At 38.3% G+C, this 24,668-nt stretch overlaps 1 protein-coding gene across 3 annotated transcripts; it reads left to right on the top strand.

Annotated features, from left to right (window-relative positions):
• Positions 1–560: 560 nt before the first annotated feature.
• On the top strand, positions 561–24,626 carry erbb3a (erb-b2 receptor tyrosine kinase 3a). Of its 3 annotated transcripts, XM_026915303.3 has the most exons (29): positions 561–759; positions 896–1,222; positions 7,234–7,391; positions 7,842–8,028; positions 10,652–10,777; positions 11,748–11,810; positions 11,953–12,071; positions 12,348–12,489; positions 13,011–13,124; positions 13,398–13,515; positions 13,647–13,720; positions 13,819–13,909; positions 14,422–14,439; positions 14,917–15,128; positions 15,476–15,608; positions 15,938–16,031; positions 16,329–16,486; positions 17,330–17,386; positions 17,511–17,652; positions 18,287–18,406; positions 18,513–18,611; positions 19,239–19,424; positions 20,352–20,589; positions 20,689–20,835; positions 21,746–21,843; positions 21,976–22,158; positions 22,320–22,379; positions 22,484–22,766; positions 22,899–24,626. In XM_026915303.3, the coding sequence occupies exons 2-29, from the start codon at positions 1,099–1,101 to the stop codon at positions 23,699–23,701; spliced, it is 4,347 nt and encodes a 1,448-aa protein (XP_026771104.3). In that variant the 5' UTR covers positions 561–759; positions 896–1,098; the 3' UTR covers positions 23,702–24,626. The 3 variants fall into 3 exon arrangements, with proteins under 3 accessions (XP_026771104.3, XP_026771112.3, XP_053087869.1); XM_026915311.3 differs by lacking the exon at positions 561–759 and having other exon boundaries at positions 769–1,222; positions 7,237–7,391; XM_053231894.1 differs by lacking the exons at positions 561–759; positions 14,422–14,439 and having other exon boundaries at positions 769–1,222.
• The last annotated feature ends 42 nt before the right edge of the window (positions 24,627–24,668 follow it).

Genomic DNA, 24,668 nt, shown 5'->3' on the forward strand with positions numbered 1-24,668 from the left:
AAAAAGTCATTCACTGGAAAAGAGTCCTGAATATTTATGTCCTCGAAGTTAATCGTGACATTATGGGCAAAATGTCCCAGCTTGCGCAAGTGTGTGTGTGTGTGTGTGTGTGTGTGTACAATTGCAAATATGAAATGCTGATAAAATAAAATAGACCATGTCTCTGTTTGCTGTTGACTACAGAGGACCAAAGTCTTCAACAATGTACTAATTCATTATTATTAATTCATATTTTTTTCATCCACAACATTCAAACTAGTAACTGTTTGAGTATGCTAAATGTTTGGACATTATATATACTGTTCCTTATATGAACTCTTCGTTATACTTTGACTCCAAGCTGAATGACTTTTGTGTTTGAGTGACGCACAGCAGATTTTTTATGACAATGTCTCTGTACAATGTGGCCTTTCTAAAAATCCAGAGCTTTCAGAAAAACAGCGGACGATATGCACACACAATGACGCTGTTGACTTCCAGTGTTTCCCCCTCAGCTATTACCAATGCTAATCTGTAAGGACAGGGGAGAGAGAGAGAGAGAGAGAGAGAGAGAAAGAGTAAAGTTATTTTCTCTTTTGCTATATAACTAACTCCTATTTTCTTGTAACTCTGCTGTTTAATTACCTGTTTACCATTTCGGCGTCGCAAGTTACAGTACACAGTAATGGAATTTAGACGCTCGCGCTTTTGATTGGTTCATCGATCAGCCCATGAGCCAATCAGCGTCCGCAGCATTTTTACACAAAACGCTGTAAACAGGTAGGTCAATTTAAGACGAAAGCTAAGCTACCTGTGCAATAGTCGCTCGCTCTCTTTACCTATCCTCAGGTTTGTTTGGTTTTTCTGGTTTTTGGAAGTCAACTTTTTCGCTTCTTTTGATTTTTTTTTTATCAAGGAGGAAGTACCTCAGCGACAACGCCTCGCTTTACCGCCACAAGCGCGCCGGCTAAATCAGTCCAGGGCAGAGGAGCGGAAAGTCGGACGCACGATACCACAGAAATAATTTGTTAAATAGCATTCAGTCCCTAGGTTATGCTATTACTCGGAGATTTTATTAGATGTGAGAGAGTGTCGCTCTGTCTGGGACATGAGTAAGTGATGTTTTTGGAGCGCAGAGAGAGGATGAGCGCTTGGGGAGTGCAGGTGCTGGCGCTGTGTGTGGCGCTGCCCTGGCTCTGGCTCCCTTCACCTGCACGCGCACAGTCTCCGGATAGCAAACAAGGTGCGTGACTCCTCACACAAATACACAACATGACAGTATCGTATCCGACACATTGACACTTCCAGCTTTTTATTTAGTTTATGTTCTCTTTTATGTGTGTGTGTGTGTTTTTTGAGTAGGCGTAGCTAAGATTTAGCTGTTTTCGGCTTGACTAAATCAGTGCTCGCCTCTGGCAAGTGGATAAACCGGTTAAACCTGTCTTCTGATTGCACGAGCTCCACAACTAATAACAGTCTGTCAAATGTTTGTGTTTGTGTGTGTGTGTGTGTGTGTGTGTGCGCGCGCGCGTGATTTTACAACTTGGTGGGGACAAAATATCCCTACAAGGATAGGAATTGTTTTGACCTGTTTCCTACGAGGAAAACTGCCTTTTCACAAAAACTGCAGCTTTTATTTAAAAACTAAAAGAGACAAAAGGTTTCCTTTTGTCAGTGGAAAGTCCTCACAAGGATAGTAAGACAAATATGTCTGTTTGTGTGTGTGTGTGCACATGTGTACCTACATTAATAGCAGAAGCAAGAAGGACAAATAATTCATATGGGGGGAAAAATCTCATATCAACTGCACTGCAAAACACTATTTTTAATGGCACCTTTTTGGTATTAAACATTCTTTAAAGCAGTAGATACAATAGGTTTGCTTTGCAATCTGCTTACTGTGGAAGAGAGAGAAGAGGTAAAATGAAGTGAAGTGTCAGGAGTTCTGCTAGAGAAGTGGTGCGTGATCTTTGGCCCTGTGGATAGTGTTGCTTAAGTAAGATGCTTAAGTAAGGTGGAGCAGCGCAGGTACTACAACAACAACAACAACAGGTGTGTAGCCCTGCTGATGTCACACACCGCAGGTGGCACCGCTGGCAGGACAGGTAACAGTCTGGAATTCCCAAAACACTTCAGTCAGTCTGGGGCACAACTACTAAATATTGACATGTGGAAATATTTTGGGTTCTGCTTTATTATCATTTATTATTATTATAAATTTGCCTTTAGAAAATGATCAGCCAAACTTTGTTAACATATTTCACAGGATGACTATAGCTAATTTTTTTTTTTTTTTTGCAAAATTGTGTGGCTGTCAAAGAAAACAATTATATTTGAATATTTTAAGCATAAACATTGCCCATTTGGCATATACAAATGAATTAATAGACATGTTACGTGATATGCACAGCTCCAAGATTTTTCTCGTAGCATGGAGAATTTAGTTCAGAGCTAGACTGAGTTGCCACTGTATTAATTATCAATCAGTAACCTAATAAATTGATATTTCTCGGTGTGTGTGTGTGTGTGTGTGTGTGTGTGTGTGTGTGTGTGTGTGTGTAAGTATAGCATTCTAGGGCCACTCTAGCTGCATTATCTAGCACAGTGGTTCTCAAAGTGGGGTCCATGAAGCATAGCCAGGCAGTCTGTGATTTCCAATTGACCATTATCCAAGTTATATTTATTACTGAGTTCTTCAGTTATATTTATTATTGATCATTTGAATTTAATGGGTTTAATCCAACTCAAAAACAATTTGCCTATAAATAATATTAGCTTGGACATAATATGTCGGTGGATCGATCAGGAATAAAAACCTCTATGGCTCTAATAAATAGACAAAATATTTTTTGGATTGTATTGTATTTCCATGATTTTCATGAAAGGAATTTGTGCTGTGAGGGTATGTGAACTTTATTTTACCATTAAAGGAGTCACTGGCTACAAAATGTTTGAGACTCGCTGCTCTAACATAGTCAAATTCTTGCTCAAGATATTTTGTGCTGGAATATGGCCAGTTCAGATACACCAGACCTAAATTACTTAGACATGATTTCTTAACAGTGTTTTGATGCAAGTCACCAAATGCTGTGCTTGTTGTTTTATTTTTCCTCTGTGAGGTGAAGCGATTGTCCCTCAGTAAAACATTCAAGAATGAAACATAAAACTGACATAAAACTAGGTATTGTATGTGTAGCAATAAAAATAAAGACCTTTGGTTAATGTTATATAAGAGGCAGCATGTAAGTACTGAAGACGGGAGGACCAAGGACTAGTCTGACTTTGTGTTTGTGTTTGCCAGTGGCAACAAAAGTGTGTATACAAATCTAAGATCTAAAACTGGTAAGAGCTGAGTCTCTATTGCCAAAAGTTATGGGGAGGAGACGAGTAATCTCAATGCTGTGCAATGTATGAAAACCAAACTTTATTGGTGCAAAACAATTGCTATTAACTAAGTTGTGAGGTTGTGAAGGTACAACACTTTAGACAGAGAAGGATTCAAGATGGGTTGATAATTTTCCAGTAAAACAGGATCATGGCCAGGTTTCCTAAGACTGGTGTTGACAAGAGAGGTTGCAGTAGCAGTAAGAACAGTGTCAGAGATAAATAAGAGAATGAGTTGACAGATGGGGCAGAGATGTCAGAAAGACATGTCTTGAGAAGTTGTCTGGGGGGCAAAGAGCTGATGATGAATAGGATTTAGAGCTTAGTTCAGAGAAAAAAATTAAAAAAAAAAGTGTTCCAGCAGCAGTTTCAAAGATTTATCAAGGGCTTTTAGGAGAGTATTAGTGCGGTGGAGTAAAGGAGTGAAGTAGAGGGTGAAGTGAAATATGGAATAATCCTGATCTTTAAAAATGTAAGAAAAGCGTTACATTTTACAGCATAACTTGGGAGAAGCATTGTAAGATTTTGAAAGAGTTTGTTAATGGTATTAAAAAAAGAGTGTTGGGCTTATGTCCAGGCCCCTTGATCAGGCATATGTGTGTGGTCTAAACAGTAAGATCTGTCTTTTTATGTAGGCACTCAAAATTCCAGACGTTGCTTTCAATGTATGAAGATCATGAGTAAACAAAGGAAAAGAAGGGTAATATACAAATAGTAATTATAGATCCAGAAACAGAGTATCTGTGGAGGGGATCAAGTCCCACACATGACTGTGAGAATATATACAGTTAAGTATAGACATGAATTCAGGTGAGAGAACAGTTCACATGGATATACCACAAGCCAGACTATAGCTGGTTACAGAGTTGGTGTGAGTGTTTCATTCCAGACAAAGAGATTAGAGTTGATTTAGCTAAACAATACATGTTGCCTTGTATTCAAATTGTGTTACATCATGGAAATCACAGAGGCTTGTTCTTTTCCTTTAAACCTGGGTTTAAATATAACTAAATGACGATGAGTACATTCTCACAATCAAATATCTTATTGGTAAAACCATTTTACGGCTGTTTGCTGGCTGTAAATAATCATGAAGGTGTGCTTGTGACTGGTACTTTAGTTTTTTTTTAAACTCTTAATCAAAAAGGGTGAACATTTGTATGCTATCAGCTGCTTCTTAAAACATTTAATATAAAATGTTTTCATGTTTAAAGGCTTACCTCCTTTGAAAGATTCCCCACAGACAAAGTGCAGACATATTTCCAGATAGAAGACATGACTAAACTTTTGTGCTGTAGCTGTTATATAAACAGATATATTCAGTTGCCAGTAGTCATTGTGAGCATGGTTCTGAGTCAATTGCATTGTGTGTCAGAAACTCCCACTTAATGTTAATGCCATTCCATTTATCATGTAAGGGAAGACAGCACATACTGTCCAAGCCTCGTCATTTGCCTCTAGACTAAATGGTCATTGTAAAAAAACAGCCTTTACACACAACCACATTCAACACTAAGAGAGTTTTTACTTTTGTTCTCTATTTGTTGTAGGATCCTTGTGCTTGTTTATCTGAATTCACCCTGACGGTTGCTGTTTTCCTAATTCTGAGTATTTTCTCACCTATTTTGCATTAATTCCACAGCTACTTGGCAGAATTAGAATAATTTACTGGTATAAAGTAAAGAGACTGTGTGTGTGTTTGGGGGGGTTGGCGGGGTGGCGGGGAGAGACAGCCAAAGAAAAAGAAGAGAGTATTTGTGTGAAACCAAATCAGTGCAAGAATCTTTATGGTGTTGTTCGTTTGATAAGTTTTGAGTTAGAGCAGTTAGAGCTGACCCAGCCTGACTGAGATACACAGATTTCACAGCACCTGTAGTGCAGTTTAAACACTTCACAAGCACACAGAATGCAATTCAAAGTAAATCTGACTGAAATCAGTCGAAATTTGGTTGAATTTTTAAACTAATAGAAAAGGTATGCAGCTACAAAAGTCAGATGTGTGGACCCGCCTGCACCTATTGGGAATTTAAGGGGTTAAGTCTGATGGTATGCTTCTTGTGCATTTTTTTTCTGTCTGCAACAAGATATGCACTCAGAAAAAGACTAAAACTACATGTACTCGAACCCAGTTACCCAGTACAACAAACACACACACGCCCAAGCATGAATGCATGCATGCAGACACACACACATGCGTACACTCACACATATGCACACACACAATCGCATACCTGATAAATCACAAGTTATTTGACCACACCTATTCTTGCCCTAGGAACAGAGTGACCTGTGAACTGTGTCTCTTGAGTGCAAAACAAAGTTATCAAGCGAGGTGTCTGTGCTTGTGTGTTTGTGTATTAATCATTTTTGGACTGAATTCAAGTTTCTGTTTACCACTGTCATCATTCCTGTTTCATTCAACTTGTTGTCCCTTGTGCCTTTTTTCTATTATTCTATTCTTCTTCCACCTCCTCTCTCTCTCTCTCTCTCTCTCTCTCTCTCTCTTCTCTCTCTTTGTGTTTGGTTATTTTGCTTTGTTTGTGTATTAGTGCATGTACACCAACCGTGGATTACCAACTGTGTATTCTTGACTGTGAAATGAAGCTAGTGTTAACTAAAGCTCTCTTTCTAAAAGAGAGAGAGAGAGAGAGAGAGATTAGGAGCGCGAGATGTGGAGGACATTTGGGCGGGTTTCTATACTTGTTTTCGCGCTCTTTTAGAATGGATGCATTGTGTTTTTTCTCTTCAGGAGGCACACACACACACACACACACACACACACACATACAGACCTCTGTAAGCAAGACTCAGAGATAAGATTGTCATGCATTAGTGAGCAATTGAGTCGCCAGTATGTTTGTTTAACCCCCATACAAAACCTATATAATGCTATAGGTTAATATTTATATTTATATATTAAAGATAATATTGTAAAAATTGCAAAACTGGTATTACAGTGTAATAAAGACAGCTATTTTTGATCTGATTAATTCCATATCTATAGTGATTGTTTGCTATGTTTAACAGTTAAACTGTAAATATAATTTATCTTCAGTATGAATATTTTATGAATATTAAATAAGTGTTTCAGCTGAGATGAAATTTTTAAATTAACTGTATAAAGATTCTCTTTATTCTTAACAAAGAATATTTAGTTTTTTCTCAATGCAATCAAACTTCTATTTTACATTGTGATAGGGAATGTTTTATTTATTTGTTTGTTTGTTTATGTGTTTGTTTAATAAATCCTAATTATCTGGTGCTTTTTTCTAAAGCACCTAAGCTTGATTTTATGTAAATAAATAAAATAAATCAATATATCTGGAAAGAGGATATACAGTACAAGAAAACAAAAAATTGTCTGCATCTAGGTATTTTTTTTTAAATCTAGTTTATTTTATTCCTTAAGAGACAGAGACACACACCGTTCTGTTTACCATCTCAAACTCAGAGTAAAAAAAGGTCTGTTTTCCTGAGCTGAGTGTGTCTGAGTTTGTTCACATGGCAGTAGTAACTGGTGAAATGCACATTATGGGTGCTTTGAGTTTTGGGAACAGTGTGTAATGTCCCTTCTCATGACATGCAGCCAAGGTTAGGTCATGCATAAGCTCAGGTCATTCTACCATTTAAGCAGTTTTTTATACACTGAGTTTGTTCTTGGAAGGCTGCTGTTTGTAAAATCTGTAAAGGCAGTGAAGCTCAAAAATCAAGACCAGCAGCACCAAGTGCCTTTTTTCTGTTAGCAGCTTGTTTGATCCCCATTGAATGTCTATGAAAATGTACATTTGAATAGCAAAGTAGAATTGCCCACCTCTTCGATTTCTCTCTCTCTCTCTCTCTCTCTCTCTCTCTCTCTCTCTCTCTCTCTAGTAGTCATGTGTTCAGGCACTCAGAACATGTTGAGTGTGACAGGAAATTCAGAATTGCAGTACCAGCGGATGAAGGAGATGTACACCGGCTGCCAGATTGTCATGGGCAACCTTGAGATCACGCACATGGAACACAATCGTGATTTCTCCTTCCTGAAGGTAGGAGGAGAGTGTGTGTGTGTGTGTGTGTATGTGTGTATGTCACACACCTCAGATGTATTACAGAAAGATAATTTTCATGACTTTTCTTCATGAGAACAAAGCGCAGATTTTTATAAGGCACAGCAATGCACAATTTTTGTGTGTGTGTGTGTAGTGAGTATATTCCACAAACTCAGTGGTTGTTCAACAGAGAGCTGATTTCTTTATCACGTCTCAGCGTTATACAGCAAGCAATGGTGTGTCTGATGTTGCCTAAAACTTGTGTTTGGTCATAAGAGTTCTTTCTGTAAGATGATGGAAGAGGCTCACAGCAAAATACACTAATAAATAAAATTATAAATGTTTCTCTAATCATAAAGGTTGCATTTTTCCATTATAGAGCCTTAAATTTTTATCACTGTCTCTCTTTATCTCTCTCTCTGTTTCTCTCTCTCTCTCTCTCTCTAGTCTATTCGTGAGGTTACAGGTTATGTTCTAATAGCTATAAACCAGTTCAGACAGCTGCCTTTGGAGCAGTTACGTGTGATCAGAGGAACGTCACTGTATGAAGGGCGCTTTGCTCTCGCCGTCTTAGTTAACTACCAGAAGGATGGAGAGTATGGGATACAGGAGCTTGGCCTTACACATCTGACAGGTATGCACACACACACACACAAACACACACACAGATTTCTGTCAGTGTACTTATTCTTTCTGTGCACCAAGTGAGACACATTTTGCATCTCCTTCCTCCCCCCGTCTAGCTGGCGACAGTAGGGGTGCATAAGTCAACAGACAGAGGCGTTTAAGTGTTTATCTTCATTAATGTGTTACTCTGGACCAGCCCAGCAGCCTCATTAGCACTTTTATTACACAACCCTGAATATTTTGCTCATCTGAATTCTGTAATTGCTGAGTTGCGCTATCATAAAGCAACCAAGGCAATCAAAACTTTTTTGAACTTTTTTTACTTTGTTTTGTACCAGGTTATATTGTGAGCAATTCCATTTCAGGACAAAATTCTTAAAAGGCTTTTTTGTTTGTTTGTTTGTTTTTCCGCAATGTTGATCATTTTATAAAAATAATTTTAGCCTGCTTCTAAACACTCTCAGAAAAAACAAACGGTATTCTCTGGGCCGGTAGCTGCTGTCCTATCCAGGGTGTATTCCCAAATCTACGGTAACCCTGACCAGGATAAAGTGGTTACTGAAGATGAATCACTATATTTCCACAGACTAAAATGTTACAGAATAGCAAATAAATAAGCAACTCTAAATCTTAACACGAATATATGGTGTGCTACAAGCACCCAATTAGAGTGACTTTTATTATTCCTAAGGGTACATATATAGTTATAGTTTGAACTTTTCTTTCTTCCTTCCTTTTCTTTCTTCCTGCACTTTAACTGTCTGTGAGCTGCTGTGATAAGTGAATTTCCCCACTGTGGGATCAATAAAATTTATCTTATCTTATCTTATCTTATAATGATTTTGGCCTTATTCACTAAACATTCGATAATAAACATTTCTCGATTCACTTCAAACCACTGCTTGTGTAGATTTTCTGATTTTAGAATACTTAAAATGAGGTCATTTACAGAAAAAAAGCTAAAATATAGGGTTTTAAATTTTTAACTGCATGGTATAATGGCGTAAAAGGCCAGCTAAATGGAAGAAAAGAACATTTATTTATAATTGGGTTGTGGAGGATCTGGAGACTATCCCGGGAACAACAAATGCCGTAATTGAACATTGCTTGCAAGGGAGGAATATACCCTATATAGGATGCCAGTGCATAGCCAATCCACCTACCAACATGTTTTGGGAAGTGGGAAGCAACCAGAGAACCCAGACGAAATCCACATAGGTACGGAAAGAACATGCAAAATGCACAGACAGTAACCTGAACTCAGTATCAAGCACCCTGGAGCTGTGAGGCAGCAACACTACTCACTTCACCACAATACCATCCAAAAAGAACACTGAGAGCAAAATAGAAGAGCAATAACGCAAGAAAGAGGAGCAGATGTCGAGAAAGAAAAGACCCTAGAGAGTATAATCTGAATAAAAGGCATAATAAATGAGTGTGGATTAAATCTGAATTATTCATAAAATGCTGAATGAATAAGTGCAGAAGTAAAATTTTATAAACCCAGTTTAAATAAAATGTCATATTTTTGTGTAACTATACAAAATGTGTATAGGCGCTCAGTTTTGAAAATAGTGCAATAGAAATTTTGCAGGACTCATCTGGATGCCACTGCATTGCTCTGGGTTGGACCCTGAATTCCTTCACATGGCACAAACACCTCTGAACCAACCACATATTACAGGAAATTCCAGTTTTTCTGTTTATACTGAAATCTGACCTATAATGTAATGTATAGCTCATTTTAAGTTCTTCAGTAGGTGTGTGTTTTCAGTGCGACTGTTAACTGTCACACAGATAGTTTCAGGGACAAGCCCATGCCTGCTCCAGGCAGTCATCTACTGCTACTAGGAAGCTTTATGTTACGTAAGCGTAGGGGTACATATGTGTGCATCCTGCTGATGTGTGTGTGTGTCTTGATGAACTGATGCACTGTGTTCATCAGTTCATTAGGTCACATACAGATAATAGAATAGATATTATTGTTTCCTTTCCTCTGCACTGCATCAGCTTGTCTAAAATGTGACATTTTGTAACTCTTATCCTTTTCTTTTCAATGCAGTGCAGACTTGCAAAAGAAAATGCATTTGTAGTTTCTTTGGGTTTTTTTTGTTTGTTTATTTATTTTTATTTTTATTTTTTGGTAAATTTTACAATTTGAGAATTGTTACAAAATTCTAGGTGTCTGACCATGTTGAGCTTACCCAACTGCAACAGGTAATAGATATTGTCGTTATGCAACACAAGATTGCACAGCATTCCATTGCTAGGTTTACGGACTAAAATGCTGTTGAGCTTTGTTTCCGGGAGTGTAGGTTCGTGTAGTATCTTGATTGTACGTCATGTGTATTCTGAGAAAAATTTGTCACCTGTTCTGCTCGATTGTTGTAGATACGTGTGTGGTCTGTTACTGAAAGTACAGTTCATTGCTTTGGCTGATGTGAAGGCTTAGGTTATTCTGAGCACTGTGCTGTTAGCTCATTGACCTCCTCCCTCAATAATGACATCACTATCTGTGATTATGCCAAAAAAAAGTCTGGTAGTGTACACGCCTAACGATTATAGTGGTTAATACATGTAGACTTGCTGGAGGTGTTTTTTACATTACTATTGTGTGTGTGTGTGTGTAGAAATTTTGGAAGGGGGTGTACAGATCATCAAGAATGAGTTCCTGAGCTACGCACCACAGATCAACTGGCTGGATATTGTAAAGGACAGCAGAGCAGAGGTCATCATTCAGGACAATGGACCCGAGCGTAAGCGACATTTAAAGCTGTATACAGCACAATAATGTCATAGCAACATAAGAGTGTTATAACTAGTATCATTTAAATGATTAAAATGACCTTCATGTCCTTGCAAACATAACATAATTTTCTGTATTGCTAATTTGGTTAGGCATTAGCCATTTTGTACCTGTAGGCACTCAGTTACCTATATCAGGGTCAGAAATAATTATGTCTGCACTGATGTGCATGGAGTGTTGTGTGACATTCAAGATTTGCTGACATGGTGGTGTTTTCAATCTACTTTACTTCAAAATTTCTCACTCTTGAGACCTATCTCCTAGCAGATAATGTCAAAATAGCAGATGAAAGTTTCAAATTTCAGTCCACTGTTGTGTGGATATGCACTCTTTATGTCACCCCCATTTCAGTATAAATATTCTGCTTCCTCCAAATACTGATTAGATACAACTGACCAAATTTTATTATCCATAACAAATAAGAACCAGCAAGAACCAGAGTTGTGGCTCTTAAGTGTAAATCATACATACAGTAAATGCTGTCCTAGAGGTTCATATATGTCAGTACATCCACACACAAGAGCACACAAGAGTGCATTTGTTGTACCTTCTGTCAGCTAAAGGTCTAACAGCGAAATCTAATTGTCTATTATTATGACATTTTGACTGAACTGCTGACACACGTTCACTATTTAAAGGGATTAAGAGGAGCTGATTTGATATCACGGCAGACTTCCTAGCTACACCATTCGATAATGTATTTATTAAGTTGAATCCCAACCCCTGCACTACTATCTACTACTGCCTGCGGTGATAGTGGAAAAAAAAAAAAAACCAAGATGGTATAATGCTGTATCTATTTTCTGCTTGTTCCATGATCAAGAAAATAGAGGCTAACATACAGTATCATATTCGTATCCAGACCATGGAATTTTAAGGTTCCCTCTGACAGTTTTTGTTGATTCTGTTTTTCTGTTTAGTTCCATGTCATGAATCTTGTGACGGACATTGCTGGGGACCAGGCAGAGACAGCTGTCAGACTTGTGAGTTTTAACATCTCTACTTCCACACACACAGATACACACACAAACTATCTCTGTTTTGTGCTCTCTCAGTATGTGTGTCTGTCTCTGTATGTCTGTATGACACACATGTACATTCAGCCAGTCTCTTTATCTCTCTCAGTGACAAAACTGGTGTGTGCACCTCAGTGTAATGGCCGCTGTTTTGGCCGAAGCCCCAGTGAATGTTGCCACATCGAGTGTGCAGGAGGCTGCACAGGGTCCCAGGATACTGACTGCTTTGTAAGTTAGAACACACTCATGTACACACTCATCATGGGTATAACTATAGTACTGAAATAACACATTGTAAACTTGTATCTTATAAACAAGTGCTTTTCAGATCAATTATGGGAGATAACTGCATTGTTTTCACTGCCCTCACACACTTCAGCTGACTAATGAAGTGCTTATAAATAGCAAATACTCCTAATAATGCGCTGAATCAAGTACAAGGTTTATGTTGAATCACCACTGAAAAATATTTGTTCATGTGTCTGTGTGTGCGCACATGTTCAGGCCTGCAGGAATTTCAATGACACTGGCTCCTGCGTGCCTCAGTGTCCTCAGGGTGTGATATACAATAAAGTGACGTTTAAACTGGAGCCGAACCCAAATGAGAAATATCAGTATGGCTCAGTCTGTATAGCCCAGTGCCCCCGTAAGTACTCTTACACTCCTCTTCATTTGATCATTTCAGCTTCCTGAATATTTAAACCTTTTTAATATAAACCTTTTCATTGTCCAATTTCATTGTTTGTTCGATATATAAGTATGATGTTTGAATAAGTGCAATCACCAATTAATTACCAAGATCAATTGATAATTTATTTGTCAAATCAGCTAATAAAAAGAGATGTGCAAATTGATGGACAGTTACCTAAAACAAAAGCTAAATTAATCCATAATTTGATCAATTAAAAAGGAGTTAAAAACAAATGTAATAAACCCATTATGAAAAGCAATTAATCAATTGATAAATAAAAAAATTAGAAACTATTTTTTCATCATATGATAAACATGCTTACATTTACAGATTTATTATTATTATTATTATTATTATTATTATTATTATTATTATAGCAGTAGTAGTAGTAGTAGTCAGGGACAAGGAAAAGGTGTAAAAACTATAGAACTTGATGACCGGAAGGTACTCATTCTGTCTTTCTCAATCCCTTTTAGCTAACTTTGTGGTAGATGGAAGTTCATGTGTTAGCAGCTGCCCTTCAGATAAAATGGAGGTGGACAAGAAAGGAGTAAAAAGGTGTGAACCATGTGGTGGCCTTTGTCCAAAAGGTAGCATACAATCACACGCACACACACGCACACACACACACATGCGCGCACACACACACACACACACACACACACACACACACACCCACCAACAGCAAACAGTGAACCTATTCACAACACAGAGACAGCTTAATGCAATCTCACAGGCTTTCAAGTTCATGAACTCGTATATAAGTTCATGCTCTCTCAATTCAATTCAATTCAATGAGCTCTCTCTCTCTCTCTCTCTCTCACTCATTCTCTCTCTCTCTCTCTCTCTCTCTCTCTCTCTAGTGTGTGAAGGTACTGGCTCACCCACCAGGCAGACAGTGGACTCTCAGAACATAGACAGTTTCATAAACTGCACTAAAATTCAGGGCAGCCTCCATTTCCTCATCACAGGCATTAAAGGGTGAGTGGTGCTAAAGGTTGGCAGGCCAACATCAGAAGAACACTGTCATGATTTTAACTGCACAAACGTAAATGCTGTATGATGAGAATGAATAGCATAGATGTCTGTAACTTGCTGTCTATGATTTACAGTGATCCATATAACAACGTCTCAGCTCTTGACCCGAAGAAGCTCAAAATCTTCAACACTGTTAGAGAAATCACAGGTTTGTCTGTTTCTGTGTGCATCTGTCTGATAAGTGCATGCATTTCTTGCACTGTTGCTAGTCTACAAAGCATGACACTCATTTGTTCGCTTTGCCAGATTTTCTGAGTATTCAGTCATGGCCTGAAGAGATGGAAGATTTGTCAGTGTTCTCCAATCTGGCAACGATACAAGGCCGAACTCACTACAAGTAAGAAGCTTTCTTGTGTTGCACCACGCCTGTGTTCCTTATCTGTGTGTACATCTTAGCTCTGTATTTTTATATGGCAAAACATTTGGAAGCAACATTAACTGTAAAAGTAAACATTAACTGTAAAAGTAAACATTAACTGTAAAAGTAAACATTAACTGTAAAAGTAAACAAAAGTAGCAAACATTTTTCAAGTGATAATAGGTGTTTTAAATTAGGAGTTTGTGAAACATTAACCACTGATGAATGCAACGAATTGTTTTCAATAAATGCTTTTTAAATATAATACATTAATGTAAGGGTGTGTCACTACAGACAAGTCATTTTGGAAATGGTTAATGTGTGTAACATTTTTCTTATAGTGCTGACCTATTGTAAAGTGGATACAGTATAGTATTTTAGAGATATATTTCTTCATGTGTTTCAACTCCTAAATGTCTACCTTGTCTACATCTCTCCTTCTTCCTCATCTCTCTCTGCTCCACTTTTTATTTGTCCCTTCTTCCCCTCAGAGGAGTGAGGACTAAGAGGTAGGATTCCTTGACCTGAGTAATTTACTTCACCTCCTGCCTGATCAATCAGAAGCCATAGACTTGTGTGTGTTTCCATGGGTGATCAAATGACTGGATTATATTCTCTTTGTCACTATGTGGTTCCCATTTTGATTATAGTGCATGGTTTTCATCTGGTTATTTCACTGCTTTCACTGGATTTAAATGCATGTTTGATTGCAGCGGAAACATTTCACTTTGATCAACTTCAATACAAATACCATTTACGTTTTAAATACAATCCTGCTCTAACATAAATGGTGCCTTTCCATACTTGGCATGTATCTTCTATATCTCACTGATGTGCTCATACTGCTTTCAGGCTTGCTTTTCGGTGATGGTGGAAAACCAGTGGGTGGTGGACAAACAAGGGGTCTATATCTGTGATGTTGAATCATAAAGCCTAATATAGATAAAAGGCACTGTCCTGAAAAAAAAACTTGTTTCTGTCACTAGGGGCTACTCTCTGCTGGTGATGAGAATCCCTACACTGAAAACGTTGGGTCTGCGCTCTCTGAAGAGGATCAATGATGGAGGCATCTATATTGCACAGAACCAACAGCTGTGCTACCACCATACTGTCAACTGGACGCGTCTGTTCGGCCCACGTGCCCAGCGCCAGCAAAAAAGCCTTGACATCAGAGATAACCACCCTCAAGATAAGTGTAGTAAGTGTGTGCATGTACCTACTCTTTAATAGATCCAAGGCTAGACAACATAAATAGTACTCTGCTGGAGCTTATTTTAACCTGCAGTTTTCACAGTGATACACCAAAAACACAGTCCCCAGAATGGCAAAAAAAAAAAAACTAATAATGAGCTGACATCCTCAGCGTTTTATTTAGATAAGGCAAAATTCACAGCTGTTCTTTACCAGAATAATGTCTATGATATAATAAGAAAAAGCTACTCACATACTGTGATGCATACCAGTCTCAAAGATGTGTGAAATGTTATCAGACAGTGACAGTAGCACCTGTGTGTTTGTTTTTGTGTGTGTGTTGCTGATAAACAGTCAGTGAGGGCCATGTGTGTGATCCACTGTGTTCGTCCAATGGCTGTTGGGGTCCAGGGCCGGACCAATGTCTGTCTTGTAAGAACTACAGCAGAGGAGGAACCTGTGTGCCAAGCTGCAACTTCTTAGAAGGGTTAGTCCTTTGTGTTTGTTTGTGTGTGTGTGTTTGTGTACTTTGATTGAACATCTCGCTTTGTGGGAGGTAAATGATGACTGGAAACATCCAAAAAAGGTGACATCTGTCTTATTAAAGAAAATAAGTTTTTTTTTAATTTTCTCAAAAAGCACACAAGAATCAAATTCTTGCTAGCTACTGAAGTTAAAGTTACAGTTTAATGCGGTTATAGCTATATGTAGCCACAGCAATTCATTCTTCAGTGTCAAACCACTGTACATATACTATCACAACAGTGCTTAGCTGGGCTATGCAACATATGGAGACATATGCATTTCTCATTACAGGGAAAAGAGGGAGTTTGCCGGGCCAAATGGAGAGTGTATGCCATGTCACCCTGAGTGCGCAGTGCAGGAGAACAGACACACCTGCAGAGGACCGGTACTGTCACCTCAGTACTTATTTTGACACACTCCTTGTTTTATTGCAGTTCTCAATTTTCTCCCATTCACACTGCACTGTAAAACTGTAAAAAAAACATTTACACACTGTACAGTACGTCCTGCTGGAGTTTTAAAATTAGCATGAAGTCAGTTTTGAACTGTTTATTAGTTGTTCCTTACATATTACATGCAAAGTTACTCATTTATATTGGTATATTGGTATGTGTTCAAAGTAAAAGTAATCTCTCTCTCTCTCTCTCTCTCTCTCTCTCTCGCTCTCTCTGTTTTACTCTAGGGGGCAGATCAGTGTGCAGTGTGTGCGAGTCTGCAAGATGGGCCGCACTGTGTCTCTTCATGCCCAGAGGGAGTTATGGGAGAAAAACGGGTTGTTGTTTATAAATTCCACGACACCCAAAGCAAATGCCAGCCCTGTCATGCCAACTGCACTCGTGGGTGAGATCATAGTGTGAATTATACTGAGATGGGGAGGGAGGGGTGTGTGTGCGTGTGAAAATATCCCCTAATCTAACGCAGATACATGTTTTTGTGTTTACTCTTCATGTACCTGCTCTTTGCTGACACTGAATTGAGAGGCTTGTTGTCATGTAATTCCCCCTTAGCTTGAACATTAGGAGTGTGACACCCCCTAAAATCCTCCAATGATGAATCTTACCCAGGGTGCATAAAAAGCCATTACATTTCCTGAGGATTTGAGCTATCCATAAGCAATTAAGTGGAGACTAACTATGTCAGCATAAACACAAAGTAATCACATCTACAAAAGGAAATTATACAGATCTAGAGCTTAATTTACAAATACCTTTGAGCGAAGACTTAATTAAGCTGTTCTACAGAAATGTGTTTTGCATAAATATTCACTGACCCTACAACTTATCTCTTAAACGTAACATTATATTAACATTATAACTGATCAAACGGGTTTTCTGTTCTTTTTTGAGTTCCTCCGAACTATTAGGTTGAAAACACACTTCCTTTAACACATAATACACAGATACCTTAACATTACATCCATTACTTAGTAAGGACTTTAAAACAAAATCTTATCTTTCGCCACAAAGAATGTCATGTTTGTGCTTGCTGTAATTTATGATTCACCTAAGGACGCCACATAGGCGCTACCTGTGACTCATACTGCGTTGCCTTTTATCTCAACCCCTAATTGCTGCCAGACCTGCTGCCACATCCTGTGATAATTAAACCAAGTAAAGATTTAAAACTGAAAAAGATAGGCTTACTTCAATACAGTAGATTAATTTTTATTTCTGTGGGTTTCAGGTGCACTGGACCAAGTTTGAGAGACTGCGTGGAGTCTCCCAAGAGAGCATCGTCTGGGTGTGTGTCTCCCTCTGCTGGTCAAAAGCACCGTTACAGTATGTTTTTGTATTGTATATTCAGTTAGGATTAATAATAACTCATTTGTGTGTGTGTGTGTGTGTGTGTGTGTGTGTATACACAGGTTGCCAGTGACTGCCATTGTGTTGGGTGCTATAGCTTGTGTATTGGTGGGATTCTTTGTGTTTGTGATGGCTGCTCTATATCGCCGCAGTCTGGCCATCCGGCGCAAACGTGCCATGAGGAGATATCTTGAGAGTGGAGAGGTTTGTATGTTTTTTCTTAGAGTTTGTCTAAGAGACATAAAAATGTCATGGAAGGGAGGCAAAAAGTGCAAAAGTATGCTTCTGATAGCTTGTAGAAACTTGTAGAAACATTTCCATAAAATCTCTCATGACATCACACAAGGCACATTTTCACTGAGTTTTAAGGAACCAAGAACTTTAGGCACATTTTTACCAATGTAATTTTAGTTCCTGAGCTATAATTCCACTAACCCCTATAGGTCCTGCTCCAGAGTAGTGGCAGACTTCACAGCATAATTAACTTTCTTAACCTTGTGTGTACAGCAAGCAGAATAGCGTGACTGGTAAAACACCATTGTAGACTCAAAAATGTTTTTTTTTTAATAGATATTTCTAAAGCCAAAAAATACCTGCAGAATGAAAAAAAAAACTATTTAAAAAACATATCTTTGATCTCAGCCTCTTCCACTGCCATTGTCTTGTACTTTGGTTGCATGCTAAAATAACAGATCCATTGTGCTGTTTGCATCACTTTGTCTATTTTACATAATGGTCATGTTGTGTAAATCTTGTTGAGGAGAGTTTTACATTTAAATACATAAGTACAATTATTTGTTCATGGGTTCACCTGTTTATTTCTTTTTCATTTCTGCAGAGTTTTGAGCCATTGGATCCTGGGGAGAAAGGGACGAAAACTCACGCTCGCATTCTGAGACCGTCTGAACTACGAAAGATCAAACCTCTGGGTACAGGAGTGTTTGGTACTGTCCACAAGGTATTTACACCAGAATAAAGGAGTCTAATACCCTTCAGCCTTTAAACACTAATATCACACAACCTTATTTCTGATTATTTCACAAATATGTCTCTCTCCTGCTCAGGGTGTGTGGATTCCAGAAGGAGACACAGTAAAGATTCCTGTGGCCATAAAGACTATTCAGGATCGCACTGGTCGACAGACTTTCCAGGAAGTTACAGATGTAAGACACACGCATACACGCCCGCACACACACATGCACATACAGTCCCCTCCAAAAGTATTGGAACAGCAATGCCAATTCTTTTGCTTTTGCTATACACTGAATACATTTGGGTTTTAGATCAAAACATGAATATGAGACAATAGATCAGAATTTCAGCTTTCATTTCCTGATATTTACATCTAGATGTGTTAAATAACTTAGAATATGGGCCCTTTTGTTTGAACCCACCCATTTTTCAAGTGATCAAAAAATATTGGAATATGTGATTGACAGGTGTTTCTTGTTGCCCATGTACGCCCTGTTAGATTGTTTAAACAATTAATAGCTCTGAATGTCTACTCTTGGTTTGAGCCCTGGGTTTCCACCTGTGAAGACTGCATTTGTTGTTAAAAAGGAGAAACCAACATGAAGACCAGACAGCCGTCTATTCTGAAATTCTGATCTATCTTTTGATCTCAAACCCAAATGTCTTAAGTATATAGCAAAACAAAAGAATTGGCCTCGCAGAGGACTGTATATCCTGACATATTCTGACATAATCATTAAGCTACATACAGATATGGTGCAGACTCTTCAGATCCACAGAAGTCAGTCAGTCAAACAGCCATATCTTGTGTCTCATAGCACATGTTGGCGATGGGCAGTTTGGACCACCCCTACATTGTGCGGCTTTTAGGCATCTGTCCAGGTTCCTGTTTGGAGCTGGTCACTCAGTACATGCCACAGGGGTCCCTACTGGAACATATCAGGCAGCGGAAGGACAATCTCAACCCACAGAGGCTGCTCAACTGGTGTGTGCAGATCGCCAAGGTGAGCTGTCTGTGTCTTTGTGGTTTTTTTATGTGTATGTATTTAATGCATATAGTAAAGTATTATTTAATGAGTAAGAAATAAAACATGGGCTATTATAAGAACTTACATTACATGAATTATTTTCCTATAACAGCACTTTGCAAAGTGGTTTATTCCTCTTATACCACAGCAATTTAACAATGGATAAAATTTGTACAAATTAAAGAACAACATGTCCGGCTTATCATTTTATAGTTAAAGTCAGTGTTGTGGAATATCCAGAAAAAAGTTAGTACCTGTTATCTCTTATGTTATAGCAGTTATAAACAATCATTCCCTTCCCACACTCCCTTTTTCTCTCTCTAGAAGTTAATAAGGGAAAAAAGCCCCACCTTGTCATGTTACAGAGAGCCCAGAAAAATTCCTCTGATCTAAAGACTCTCTTGTGGCAGAATACCTACTGAGCATTACAAAGCACTGACACTGGAGACTCCTTTCATAAAGGTTAAATAAATATCTCCTCGCAGAAAGCTTCACCATATCAATGATTGTACATTTTCTGTTTGTTAAATAACATTTTAAATTTTTATTATTAGGGTTAGATTAAGCACAATAAGCATTATTCCCAAGCTGTTAGAGAAAATTAATCAACACTTTCTGACTAATCAGATTTGAGAACTCAACATGGCTGTGGTATAATAATAATAATAATAATAATAATAATAATAATAATTATTATTATTATTAAATACTTAAATAAATAAATAAATAAATTTACAAATTAAATAAATATATTCAACAATGTAAGTATATGTGAACTTATACATGTGAACAACTTAGTTTTTTTTGATGACTTTGTGTCTACATAGACTTAACTGTCTTTCTCCTCACTGCCTCTTTTCCTCTGGACCTCTTTGTCCCTCAACTTCTTCTTCTCTGTCTCAGGGTATGTATTATCTTGAAGAGCAGAGGATTGTACATAGGAACCTAGCTGCCCGGAACATCCTTCTCAAGAGTGACTTTATGGTCCAAATTGCCGACTATGGTATTGCTGACCTGTTTTACCCAGACAACAAGAAATGTTTCTACGAAGTGAAGGCGAACCAGACACCAATCAAGTGGATGGCCCTTGAGAGCATTTTGTTCCGCAGATATACGCATCAGAGTGATGTGTGGAGCTATGGTGAGTGCATATGTGTGTGTCAGTTCAAGAGAGACATTCAGAAAGCCAGTCTGATGTGCCTTTAATGCGCCATTTATTGGCATCTTCTCCCTTGTGTAGGTGTGACTGTCTGGGAGATGATGTCATATGGGGCAGAGCCTTATGCTGCAATGAAACCACAGGAAGTTCCAGATCTGCTGCAGAAGGGCGAGCGTCTGTCTCAACCTCAGATCTGCACGATTGAGGTCTATATGGTTATGGTCAAATGTAAGTCCCCTCACTCTTTTCACCCCAGGACTATAAGAGTGGAGTGCTTAAAATGATATTTACCATAACATTACACACACTAACAAAAAGCCAGAAATATAGACAGATATGATTTCCTTGACCAGATTTCTTCTTGTCTCACTTGTCATGCTACAGATGTGACAACATTACTACCTAGATTCACAAGATAGTGTATAGATTTTCAAAAAGGTATACCATGAGGCCATGTCAAACATTAACTAGAAAACAGTGCATTATAAACAAGAAACTCGGATATGAAACAGTTTAACAATTAGTACAAATAGTACAGTAAATAATTTTATTAATGGGTGAACATCTTAAAAACTCTTTTCAATATAATGTCAGTATGACATTCAAGATAATGCCATATTTTAGACTGTGTTTTAATAAAATTGTGTGTCCACATTTTCAGGGGTGGTTGTGTTGAAATGCATATACAGTATAACTGTAAACACAATCACAGTGATTTTAATAAAATGCAACTCCAGTGAATTAAATGCAAATAAAAAAACATTATTTTAAACTGTATTATCTTTTAAATTTTAACTGCTTTATCTTTTAACTGCTTTAGTGATGGGAAGTTTACCTGTAGGTTATAAATGAGAAACCAGAGAAAACAGTGAGGATGTTTAAGTTTACTTTTTACTGCGGTAGTGATAAACTACAAACGCAGCTGATGTATTTGTCTTAATGCATAACATCTTGCCAAATCGCTACACAAGTCGTTTCTAAACACCATAAAGCTGGTTTTTATTTCATTTTCATAGATCAGTCAGGGATATTACCATTATTTACAGAATGTTTTGTCTAGAGCTTTAGTTACTGACTCTAATGTTGAATTACAATGAAACATCACTGTAAAACGTAACATATTTGATTCTCCTGGCAGGCTGGATGATTGACGAGAATGTTCGACCAAGTTTCAAAGAGTTAGCCAGTGAGTTCAGCCGTATGGCTCGAGACCCACCCCGGTACCTGGTCATCAAAGTAAGGCATCAAAGTAATCTAACAGAACACTATGAAATGAATGATCTCATACGATAGCCATTTAAATGTTTACACATATGCAACTATAGTAATGATAGCAGGCTTATTACATTTTAAATTCTAATTTGATAGGGGGAGTGCGCTGCTCCTGACCCTGCCTCTGATGAGCCACACTATCGTGTCACTCAAGTGGACATTCTGGGTGTGGGGCTGGAGGACCAAGAGGATGAGGCACTGGAAGACGGCATGGCCACACCTCCTGTTTACCTCACGCCGTCAAGAAGTCTCTCTAGATTGCGTGTAGATACCAACAGGGTGAGAATCCCATTTGCTAAATATTAAAAAAAAAAAGAATGGAAGAATGAACTGACATATTCTGGCTTGAGTGAGGTTTCAATATGTGTGTTAGTGTTAATCAGTTTGCTTCTGTCCTTTAACATTCCCTAATATTACCATGGTTTTATTTTTTTACGCAGGCCAGTCTCACCCCTGCTGGTTATCTGCCAATGACCCCAAGTGTAGAGGGCTCTATTCAGGTATGTCTCAATATGCAATAATGTCTATTGTGAATGAAACAGATGCCTTCTTTGCGTGCTGTTGTCATGTTATATGACACACAATGTTTCTTGTTTTGCTGTAGGCTGTGTGGCCACCACGTTCACGCCTCAACTCTGCACGAACTATTTCTGAGAGTTCTGAGGGGCATGGCACGCTGGTAGAACTGGAGATGAATGAAGATGTACTGTTGGCTGGCAGCCTAAGAGGCGTGCAACGTCGGGAGGACAGTGCCTATATATCTCAGAGGGACAGCCTATCAGGCCCTCCAGACACACCCATTCCTGACACGCCGTCTCCGTGTACCGAGGGAGAGGAAGACCAAAATGGATATGTATTGCCAGGACTGAGTGACAGTTCAGATAAAGGTGAGTGAGAATAATTTGTGTTGTATTTGTGTTTTTGTGTCTCCCTATTCATTTTAATGATTTAGTAACCACAGTTAGGCATACAGTCATAATAATAATGTCTAACAACATCTTCCATCCTTTTTTCTTTAGACACAATGTGTTCCGTGCCTTCCCGTGTGACATTGTCTAATGGGAGGTTATCTATGGGTCATTCACGTGAACTTTTAGAGGAGCATGACAGTGGTGAGGAAGAATATGAATACATGAACAGTCAAAACCTCCCCCTCAGACAAACCACAAGCCAAAACTGCTGTCAGCTAACAAACCGTAATTTCAGCATACACAAACCTCCAGGTGCCAATCATAGGTTATCCATGGAAGGCACAGAAAGCAGTGGAGGCCTCTCTCAGTCCTCCTTGGATGAAAGAAGTCGTAGCAATGCTGACCTTCCATCCAGCGAAGCAGAGTATGCAGAGGCCGACCTGGACCAGGATCTTCAGTATGAATATATGGACATTCGCAGTGGCCCAGGGGTCAAGGCACCAAACACTAACCCAAGAATGGATCACCTAAGACAAGGAAGCCATATTTCTTCCAAGAAATCTCTTGAGAAAGACGAGTGTGAAGATGAAGAGTATCAGTATACAAACCGCCAGCCAAGGTTGAGGCGCTCGCTCATGGTTCACGGCTTGATGGAGGGGGAGGGAGAGGTGTATGAATATGAAGAAATGGACTCTCAGATTGCAGGCGGAAACTTTGGAGCTGAATACCAGAACCTCCAGGAAGCAGGAGAAGAAGAGGAGACCCAGGGGCAGCCCCGTCCTGGAATCAGGCCATACATTAAAGTTCATGCAGGAATGGGAAAGGGCAAGGACGGGACAGACAGGTGTTTCGACAATCCTGACTACTGGCACAGCCGCTTGTTTTCTAAACCAAATGCAGTGCGTATATAAGATGGGAGAGAGTTAATGAAATTATAAAGAATACAATAGTGAAATTATAATGGAACTGAGTATACAGATTAGTAAATATGGAATAAAGAAAGAAAAAATAAAAACTTAAAAAATTAAATAAAGTTTGTAAAGCACTAAGCGTATTCTTGACCAAAACAGACTTGGCAATAAAGAATAATTGTACATGTATAGTAGCATATGAGGAAACCTCTGAAATTTCTATCACACATACCTATATGTTTGAATTCATTTTTTATTTTGTTGAAACATAGCAAAGAACTGCAGTACCAGTTAATGAACTTTTACAGCTACTACACTGATCATTGTGTACAAGCGTGTGAACCTCAGTCAATATTAAACAGCACCGGACCTCAGAACGCAGGTATTGATTCTGTGTGGACAGGGTTTTTTAAATTTTTTTTTTATGATTCAGTATGTCTGTTACAGGTGTTTATCCAGTCTTCTTCAAATTCACCATGGCAGCTTGCATTGCATCACATGACAAAATTAACAGTGAGTCAGGGATGAATGCTTTTTAATATGTACATTGTACATGAGAACATGTAGGAACATGCTGTATACTTATAGTAATACCAATATGTAGCCATTTGACTTAACAGTATCAATAGCATTGCTTCAAGCACTTAAAGAACCAGACACAAATAGATGTTTTTTTTATTTTCTTGGAATGTTTTATATGTGGTGGTGACTACATGGAAGAAAGAAAGATTTTGGTATTTTGAACATATTTTAAATGAAATGGTCAGTTGTAAAGTTTTCCTGTTTTGTATGGCTCACCAGAACAAGTTAATTTCTTTGTTTCCTTTCTGTAATTGCTTTTTTGTAAAGTACTTTTTTTTTATTACACTGCTTTGTGGTGATATCATTTTATACATACAGTGTGTCAGAAATCTGTTCATATCTGAAATAAATGTGATATTGTTATAAGTTGTATTTATTTACATTG

The sequence above is a fragment of the Pangasianodon hypophthalmus genome, chromosome 2 (assembly GCF_027358585.1).
Source record: "Pangasianodon hypophthalmus isolate fPanHyp1 chromosome 2, fPanHyp1.pri, whole genome shotgun sequence".
Taxonomy (NCBI): Eukaryota; Metazoa; Chordata; class Actinopteri; order Siluriformes; family Pangasiidae; genus Pangasianodon; species Pangasianodon hypophthalmus.

Bases quoted from the DNA above. Each gene is read 5' to 3' on its own strand.
- erbb3a (XM_026915303.3), top strand. From the start codon at position 1,099: ATGTTTTTGGAGCGCAGAGAGAGGATGAGCGCTTGGGGAGTGCAGGTG. The intron at 11,811-11,952 runs GTGAGTTTTAAC...TATCTCTCTCAG, and splicing joins CAGAGACAGCTGTCAGACTT to TGACAAAACTGGTGTGTGCA. The intron at 19,425-20,351 runs GTGAGCTGTCTG...TCTCTGTCTCAG, and splicing joins GGTGTGTGCAGATCGCCAAG to GGTATGTATTATCTTGAAGA.